Raw genomic sequence first — 10345 nt, forward strand, 5'->3', positions numbered from 1 at the left:
TAAAGTACAGAATAATAATGTTTTGTGGGTCATTCCATATTTCAGTATTCTCTTTGCCAGAAACTCTTTGATGAAATCGAGACAGTTTTTAAAAGTATTGCAGAATCATAATAGTTTCTACTAAGTGTTTCATGACATGGAAACAAATAAGTATAGAGTGCCAATGAAAATACTTGTTTTTTTATTCTTTTCTATGGAATAACACTGAACAGTTTGATGATGATATAAGTTTCCAACTTAGACGCAAAGAATTAGTTCATTGTAGGTACTACTTAAAATTTTTAAATAAAAACCATTATTTTATTTTCGTGAAATTTTAATGACGTACCTATCGATAGCTAGAATGATACAAAGTCACAACGAATAGAACATAAATAATACTTTACGATAAAAACAATACTTATTACAACGTCATTTATTTTAAGTGATTATACCATTTACTTACGGATTAAATATTGGCAAGTAAAATTCATATTGTTATAATCACCTGATAATTTTTACTTAAGAATTTACTTCGATAATATTACATTAAAATGCACTGCCTATAACAAATATTTAAAAAATAAATCTCAATCGGTAAATGCCACAAATATTTTGGTTTTACCGTTCTTAAGAACGAATCTCAAATAATTTATTCAAGTTGATTCCTAATTCATGTTTACACTTTCCTGAATGAAACAAACTATAAAGCCTATTACTTGAATTCAACTGCGTTTCTTAACAGATTTTGGCCTTCGTTTAGAGATATCCTGTTGCTGGGACATTGTACGTTCTCTTGGTTTGTGTGCTGAGCTACTTGGTGTTGATAGGTCAGTTTTCGATTTCTTTAACTGTCCTCCGTTTGTTCTAGGGCTGTCTTTAGAGTTTTTCGTTTCGTCGTCGCCGTTTCTTGTGTTCAACTTTAAAGCGTCCAAGATGTTTCTTTTGGCGCTACCAAACATGGCTTTCTTTACAGAAATGTTCGCATCCTTCTTTTCGGAACTAGCGCCAGAACTGCTCACATTTTTGGGTTTATCGATGCCAAACTTGGCGTGGATGTTAGGGTTGCGTTTAACATCGTGCTTTTGAATATTTTCTGTTCCGCTGTCATCATGTTGATCAGTATCACGATCTCCTGCATGTTTCTCTGCGACGTTGGTTTGTATGGTTCTTTGGTTGTTTCTTCCGACATTTTCTGTGCAATCAACCGTGACACTCTCGGGAGTCTTATTGTTCTCTTTTGCACACATCGACACCAGACTGTCTGAATTTTTGCTTTCGATACATTCGGAAATTTTGAAACTCTTCGTCTGCAATTCCATCGTGTCCAGCTCCAATACAGCATTGGATTCAGTTGCAAGTGCACCGAAATCTCGTTCCTGATTTGACTGGACGAATTTTTCATTTGCCCAGTCCGATTCGGTTCGAATTTCCCTACCTGTACTTTCAGACAGCGGGGTTGGGGGATTTTCTTGCTGGGCATGTTGGTTGTTACTTTCAGTATCTGAAATGTTTTCTAATGTAAGAGGGTCTATGTTAGCTGTGAAAACTTCTGTGCTAGGAAATTTGCAACTGATGTTTTCCAAATCCACTGTGGGAATTTGGGGAATTGTTTCAGTGTTACTTTCTTGTATTTTTGGAATAGTTTTTTCACATTCCGTCGTGTCTGATTTTTGTAAGGAAAAAGACATTTGAAAGTCTTGTAAAAGGGCTAAAAATTCGCTTCGTTTACTGTTAGTCGAACTTTGGTCGGATTTCATCGAAGCAAAGTCTTCTTGATATTTTTGGTCATTATAGTTCAGCATTTTTGAAGGACTATCACTTTCTAAGCTAAGATGTGATTTGGACTTCACACTCTTTTCAGGATCACTAAGTATATTATCATTATCTGCAGTTTGAGACTGCTCTGGCGTAACACTAAGAGTTTCGTGATCACTGTTTTTTACATCACTGTATACTTCTTCGTCTGCCTGCATAGTCACTTCATCAATTGAGGATATCGTAAGACTATGCTCATAAGGCTGTTTCTTTTCACAATATGTTGTTACTTCATCAACATGTTGAGAACTTCTGCTTGATAATCCCTCTGCATATGTAGGGGAAAATTGTTCATCGAGTAGGAAAATCGAAGTTTCACTGGTATCGATTTGGGTACGGTCTACACCATCAGTTTCATTGTTGTCATTGCTGTAGTCTATGGTTTGAACTTCAGTTGCTTGTTCTGGGTCTTCAATACTTGAGCAGCTGCTACTCTCGTATTTCCTTTTAGCGTACTTCTTTGTGGCGTTGCTATTGTCGCTACCATTGCTATAACTATCGTCCGACAGCACTTCCGATTTGGTCGCTGGTTCATATTCTTGGAAACTTAAGCCACTGTCATCAATTGCTGACTCAGTTTCACTGTCACTTTCTTGTAGTAACTCATCAATTTCACCTGCAGCACCCAGGTGTTTACAACAGGCGTAGCTATCATTGTCCCCTGTATGCGACTCTCCCTCTAAGTAAGACACGCTTTCTTCTTTTTCACACTCAGAAGTATCAGCAACTATTTCTACCAGGGCCACATGTCCAACAGAATGGAATTTTTTTGTGACTAAAGATGCAGCTATGCCAGCATTTTCGTGAAACACTGTTGCATCAGGAGATTTTGTCTCTGCGCACTTAATTAAGACCATGGAGTTTCTATTGGTTTCTTCGGAATCTTGAATTAAAATGCAAACTTTCTTTTCATCACCATTTGAAGTTACTGAGGTTATTTCCTGCTCTAATACTGATTTTTCGTTACATATTTCTTCTTTTGGTCTAAATTCCCGAGAATTGTTATTTTCACAACTTCCAGGAACAACTATTTTTTCGGTTTTATCGCAAATGTCATCTGCAAATGATTGTTTGTAATATGCTGCATTATCATCAGTGAGATCAATATTTGAATTTTCTCTGGGACCTGTGCTAAAGACTTCCTTCAATGTTCCTGATACAATTTCCTTTTCACCTTCACACTCTCCCTCTAGCTCAGATATTTCTGTTTCAGATAAAGAGTCTTCATCGCATGCATGTTGGTTATTATGGCTATTATCGTTACTTTTCACTAACAGATATTTACTTCCTTCGCCGAAACTCTCTTTAACATTCGTGTTCTCTGATTGGTCAGCACTGTCAATTGGAATTGGAAAATCAGCAATGTCACTTCTTTTTCCTTCTGGTATCATACTCCTTTTAGATGAAACTTCAGTTTCTTCTCCATAAATGCACGAGTTATGCTGCAGCGGTGCTAGACTTTTTCCTATTATGTTACAATTTTTACCTAAGTTTCTTTCATAGTTGACTGAAGTTCTATATTCACAAGTCAGAGGAATTTGATTATAAAGTGTGGTACTTTCATGGATTTTTTCATTTTGTAACTTATTGTCATCATTTTTGCTTATTGAAGAGTTGTTCATACACAATTTTAATTTTAACATGTCCAGACTTACTTGCATATTCTGGTTATCTCCCCCCTGTTGAGTCATACAATTTTGCTCAAATTCTACATATTCTGGAAAAGTACTTTTGGCACTGATTGCAGTTTTACTTTCAACTTTAACATTGTTTGTGGTGCCAACATTTTCTTCTTTTGAAAGACCGTAGCTTAGAGACTGAGTTTCTTCTGTCAGATCACGTGCACTAGATGTATTATGATTATCAACGGTGGTACGCACCTGCTGAGTTTGAATTAAAACATTTCCTCTTCCTTGTGCACCCTCATCACAAGCATCCATTTCCTCTGGAATTGTTCGTCCTTTTTCAACATGGACGTCGTTTTCTTTAGGTATATGCGAGGTTAACTGTAAGTGTGGAGGAAATGAAAAACTGCTCAGATGCTGCGCCGATGACTCTTCATATGCAGTATGTTTTAGGTTATCGTCCACATGTCGTACATTAACAGGCAGCACAGCATTTTGTTCCTTCGCTACACTCGAGGAAAATTTATTTCCTAATGTATTTTCTCCTTCATGAAAACATAACACTGAATTTCGACACAAGGATGCGTCTTTAATGACTCCACTCTCTGACTGTTTACTTTCTGGAAAATAATAGTTTGGAACATTAAGTTTACTAGACTTCGGTATAATCAGGCTAGATGACAAACATGACATTTTTTGACTACTAGCATATGATTCTTTATTATTCATGAAACGAACTGAGGCCTTTGGCTCAGATTTTATTGAAGGTTCTTGCTCCTGAAGTGGTTCTGAACAGTTTTTCATTCTTTTAGTGTAAGAGCTGTTTTGCCTTGCTAATGTTTCCATGTTGCTGATGGAACTATTTACATTTGTCGTACAAGGACATTTATATTTGTACTTGTACTTGTACTTGTACATGTACATAGTTTTGGTATGTTGATCTTTTCGTTCCGACATCGAATTAGTATAACTGTCTGCTTCGTCACTAGGATGCACAATGCATGATGGTGAGTTATGTACGACAGACGGGGAAATGTTCTTCTTAAGAATGCTGCCTAATCTGTCTCTTTCCTTGACAGTTGTGCCCCTACTGGAACAGAATGTACTGTTGTTTGGAATATTGGACGAAAACCACGGATACTGTTTCCCATTCCCATTGTTTGTGGTTTCTTCACTTGGTGTAAAATCATCAAGGGAATAATCCATGTCACGAAATCTGTTCATAAGAACACTACTTTGCGATCCGCAGGAGTATATTTCTTCCTTCACAGCATTCTGGTTAATGCAAATCTCTTGCTCGCCTGCAAATTTGGACTGAGTCCCAGGCTCAGCTCTTTCTCGTCTTGACCCGTCATTGACTTCAACCAACTTACCACGAACTAATTTAAATTTTTTCGGAGTTTGTTTGGTTCTCATATACTTTACTTCAGTACTTCCCAATGGCTTCACTTCTTCAGGAGACATGATGGAATGTTTGTAACTTCTCAAGCGCTCTTTCGTATTTTGATTCACTCCCTTAAGCTCACAAGTTACTTTTTCTTGGTTGTCAACATCATATTTGTTATTATAATGTTCAGTGTGGCTATCCCGTGAAAATTCAGCACACTCGTTCCTTTGCTGAGAATCATCCGGTGCCCCATTACAGCTTTTAAATGATGCTATCCCTCGTATGTCGTGAGATAGAACGTTTTCAGTTTGAGTTGCCTTTAAATGGACCCTCTTCCTTGTTGAGATGGGCATAGGGCAACTTTCTGAATAAAAGTTTGATGTTTTGCACGAGAAACAACCACAGTTCTTAGCTTGCCTAGCGCTGGTGTCATCTGTCATGTGACAAGATGCGTTACGTGACAGTTTGTTCTTGTTATTTACACCGGATGATACGCCACCAGGCTCGTTATCAGAACAACACGCGAGGAATCTGTGTGAGCAGACTGATTTTGGGCAGCGAAACATTTTTACTTGGGTGCAAGATTTTCCAACTAAAGCCTGCTCAGACGCACTGTTCATACGCGTTAAACATCTCTCTTCTCCAGGAGAATTACCTGCTGTTTGCAGAAATGTCCGGAACTGAGTAGTACCGCAGGGGTGAATGTTACCACACACTGCACATACTTCCTCACCACAAACGTCATCAACTTCAGTGGGAGTTGACACTCGCGGTGGAACAAAATCGTGAATGCGGCAATGATCTGAAACAGGGAAAAAAAACACATTGTGGAGTAATATTTCGAAATACTTAAGCACTTTTCTATGCTAAAACCTTAAAAAATATTTTTTTAATGTGAAAGTATTATTTTTTAATTATTTTCCGTTTTATTTGTGACGGTCAGCAAAAAAAAAAGCGACGAGGAATTTGCGCGTCTTTGTTGCGAGTTGTCCCACTGAACAAACACAATAAAATTAACATTTTGGATTAAGCAGCAGTTTTTGAGTGCGGAGAATGAGAAACCTAAGATTCATTGACACCCGAGTCATATGCCCGGAAAATCCGCGTTAGTAAACCTTTGATGTTTTATTTCGTGCTGTAATAAAATGTATATTAGTTTGTATGAGTTACATGGTAACAATTTCTCGAAAAAAATTCGTTCTTTTTTTTTTCTTTTTTTCTCCTAAAGGGCAGTTTTTCACACGTCTAGGTGATCGTAGCCTAAATCAAAGTTTGGTCATGTTAGATTTATTTACATTAACTATAAGTAAAATCGTATTAAAATAATAAACTTCTTGAAAAAATTAGTTTTTTTTTTCTTTTCGGGAGGAGAGGTGATCGCAAGTAAAATAAAAGTTTGGTTGGGATTCTAGCAAAATGGTTATCTAAGATCTTCGGGTATGTTCCGGACTGATTCGGGGTTATATATTCTTAAGGCCCCCACACAAGATCAATCCAGCTCCCAGTTCGGACCGATCAGTCTGAACTGACAGTTTGGACTGAATTGAGGCCCTCTGCACACACAATCAGTCCAAGTGCTCAGTTCGAACCGAACAGTCTGAACTGACAGTTTTGACTGAATTGAGGCCCTCTGCACACACAATCAGTCCAAGTGCTCAGTTCGAACCGAACAGTCTGAACTGACAGTTTTGACTGAATTGAGGCCCTCTGCACACACAATCAGTCAAAGTGCTCAGTTCGAACCGAACAGTCTGAACTGACAGTTTGGACTGAATTGAGGCCCTCTGCACACACAATCAGTCCAAGTGCTCAGTTCGAACCGAACAGTCTGAACTGACAGTTTTGACTGAATTGAGGCCCTCTGCACACACAATCAGTCCAAGTGCTCAGTTCGAACCGAACAGTCTGAACTGACAGTTTTGACTGAATTGAGGCCCTCTGCACACACAATCAGTCAAAGTGCTCAGTTCGAACCGAACAGTCTGAACTGACAGTTTTGACTGAATTGAGGCCCTCTGCGCACACAATCAGTCCAAGTGCTCAGTTCGAACCGAACAGTCTGAACTAACAGTTCGGGTTGTATCCTGAAATATTTATCTTCGATTAGTGCGTGTTTAGCCGGTGATTTTAATAAATTAGAAATATAACTATAATTAATGTTAATATAAGGTTATATGGTTCAAATCAGTCCTTACTTAAAGGATTTTAGAAACTTAAAGGGTAATTTATATTTTATTGTTACCATAAATTGAGGGAATGAAATTGTGTCGTACACATTTTTTTTAATTAACCGTTAATATAAGCATTTATATATTTTGTAAATGAATATAAACTTGGTTCCCCCCCACCCCCCCAAAAAAACCCTCAATATTTCTGAACAGAATTTAAAAAAAATTTAGAATGATATACTAAAAATAAAGAGGTTTGCGACAAAAAGACTACACACTAACAGTTAAATTATAAATTTAATTTTGTCTTAAGGTTTATAAAAACTAATAAATACGGAATCATTAAATCATAGAAGCCGAATAATTAAAAATTATGCCTCCTTCTGATTAAAACTGCCAAAGTTAGCACAAAAACATATATGTTTTAGAATTACTATTGTAATGCGGTCATAGTTAACTACTTTGTGAACGTACTAAACCGCCTCAAACTGCACTCTAAAATGGAAAAGGGGGGGGGGGGAGTGATTCCTGAAATTCAACCGCAAATTCGTTTTAACAGGACCAATTGAATCTGTGACTTAAAATGATTAATGATGGAAGTTCTGCAATTTGAACTTTTATTGCAGTGAAATTCACTACATACCTTAGCGTCAGGGGCGCAACAACAGGGGAGAGCAAGGGTATTTTGCCCCCCCCCCCCCTGAAACCTTGAAGTGGGGGCAAACGGGGGCAAAGAAAGTGCTGTGTAATCAATTTTTAGATAATAAAACTGCTTAAATAGAACCATTTTCCACCTTGAAATACAAATTTTCCCGGGGGAGGACCACCCCCCCCCCACCCCCCGTATCAATAGGGGGGATCGATGATTCTTTATAAAAAGGTATATTGCCCCCCCTTTGGAAATTTAGTTGTTGCGCCCCTGCTTAGCGTGGGTTCTTAGTGAGTGTTCTAATTAATTCTCCGATCAGATACAACTATTTGACCAAATTTTCAGTCATCATAATTTCACTTACTTTATTCTAATTTTACAGATTTAGTGTGTGAAGATTTTCATCGTCATTTGTACTTGGTAAAGGTTCCCACACTATTACTTCGTTTTTATCGTCCCACTAACGTCCTGTCTCATAGATGTTTAGATATAAGTATTTTAATACACATTATTAACAAAACCTATTTCAACATACATTAATTCATAATTGATTTTTTAAAAAAAATTCTGCACAATGCATAGTTTGTACAGAATTTTAACGGAATGTAACCATCCGTGTACATTATATGTGTAAGTTCAATTTTTAGCAAACCCCGTGTACTTACCAGTATTTAAGCGTAGCTAAGTTTTTTTAATGAACAGTATTTAGAGAGCGAATAAAATGTTCAAGGGTCAAAGGAAACCCGAATAATAATAAAAAAAACTCTTATTTTTAACTGAAGAACACTGAACAATATTGGAAAATATTAACTTCAATTTAATTTTTTAACACTCCAGGAAAAAAACTTTTAGACTGAAGCTCTAATCCTAAAATAAATTAAATTAATTTACTAATAATTAATAATTATAGGTAAACAATAATTACGTATTTAAGACCCAGGAATATTTTACTAATGGTGACAGTGTCAGTCTTTGAAGCACATACATTCTTACCTTTAATCTTGCAAACAGAAGACAGACACTCGTGATGACAATAAGCCATAGCTTTTATAATGGCTCAAGATAATATTAGATAAATCTCAACTTATGCCTTCACTTACTGACATCGTTAATGGTTTCAAAAGAATCTTCTTGGATAATTGTTTAACAATTTGAATTTACCGGCTGCATGGCAGTCGCTGCAAAACAAGCGAATAACGAATATGAAACAACTGTTCAATTTAAAGTAAGAGTTAATATAGGCCTAGTATCATTATTAAAATTGTATATGATTAGCATTAAAACAGAAAAAAAATCTGTTCTATAAACTAGATATTTTATTTTAATGATGATATGAATGAACGAAAATCTTTAACGTAAAATGTAAGTCACTTGCAGAAAATTTACTGTCACTTGTTTTTACCAACTATTTTGTTTACATTTTACTTCAAACCGACGTAGATACATTCAGCTGTGGGGCTTTAAGTTCAGCAGAGTGCATTGGGTGCAAAATGTAAATAATTTTAAGATGTTCCTTGCTTTGCTCTAGTGTAGGCATATGTTCGCGGTTGGTTACAAATTTACTTTAACTACTGTATTAATAGTACATAAATGTGTGCAGAATATTTTTACGTGACTACCTAACATAAATACATCACTGAAGTTGGCTTTATTTCAGACTTATTTATTTTTCTTCCCCTCATTCCCCCCATCCTGCGTTGTGGGCGGATCCAAAGCGTACAGTAGTATCCATAAAAATGGCATAAGCCAAAAGGTACAGTATTGACCATAAAATGGAACAAGCATAAAGGTATAGTACTAGCTATTTAAATGATACATCACTGGCCATGAAAAATGTCACAATCTAAATGGTACAGCATTGACCATGAAAATAGCATAAGCAAAACACTTATGGTAAAACATTTACAAATGGTAAAAAATGTACAGTACTGGCTATACAAATTGTGGTAAATGCATGATAGGAAGAGTACAGCACTAACTAATAATTTGAGGTTAAAGTATACAGCATTGGCCATTATAAATGCAATTTAAAAAAAACTCAACACTGACCATAGTAATCATGGTAAAGAGGCACGATGGCCATGAACCATAAGTCAACACAAGATTTGCACTAAATTCTATATAATGTTTTAAATATATAAAGATATTGTGTAGGTATAGAGCTGATGCTCTTGTATTGTGCGAAGTGTCTTCTACACATTGAAATTTAAATATTCGTGGTACGTGGCGTACAAAAGTGGCTAAAAGCCCTGAACCATTAGCAAACACAACATTGCACATTAATGTAAAATATAATATTTTAAAGGTATATTTTACATTAGTGCGCAATCTTGTGTTTACTCATGGTTCAGGGCCATTGTGCCACCGTACCATGATTTTTATGGTCAAAGTTGTATTTTTTCAACATTGCATTTACAATGGCCAGTGCTGTATGCTTTCTAAAATTTTTATGTCAGTGCTGTAAACATTTTACTACAAATTTTTATAGCCAGTACTGTACTGTTCCTACCATGCACATGCATGGCCAGTGTTGTACACATTTTACCACAATTTTTATGGACAGTGCTGTACATGTTCTACCATTTGTAAATTTTTAACCACTATTTGCTTGTGCCTTTTTTATGGCCAAAGCTGTACCATTTGTATAGTGACATTTTATGGCGAGTCTGTACAATTAAGATAGTGGCATTTTTCATGACCAGAACTGTACAATTTGGAT

General features: G+C 36.3%; 1 protein-coding gene across 1 annotated transcript; it reads right to left on the reverse strand.

Moving 5' to 3' along the window:
- Window positions 1-159: 159 nt before the first annotated feature.
- LOC134541177 (uncharacterized) lies at window positions 160-9026 on the reverse strand. The gene is made up of 2 exons (XM_063384409.1): window positions 8620-9026; window positions 160-5611 (listed from the first exon to the last, which is right to left on the reverse strand). The coding sequence occupies exons 1-2, from the start codon at window positions 8666-8668 to the stop codon at window positions 705-707; spliced, it is 4956 nt and encodes a 1651-aa protein (XP_063240479.1). The 5' UTR covers window positions 8669-9026; the 3' UTR covers window positions 160-704.
- Between the last annotated feature and the right edge of the window lie 1319 nt (window positions 9027-10345).

This window comes from Bacillus rossius, chromosome 18 (assembly GCF_032445375.1).
Source record: "Bacillus rossius redtenbacheri isolate Brsri chromosome 18, Brsri_v3, whole genome shotgun sequence".
NCBI lineage: Eukaryota > Metazoa > Arthropoda > Insecta > Phasmatodea > Bacillidae > Bacillus > Bacillus rossius.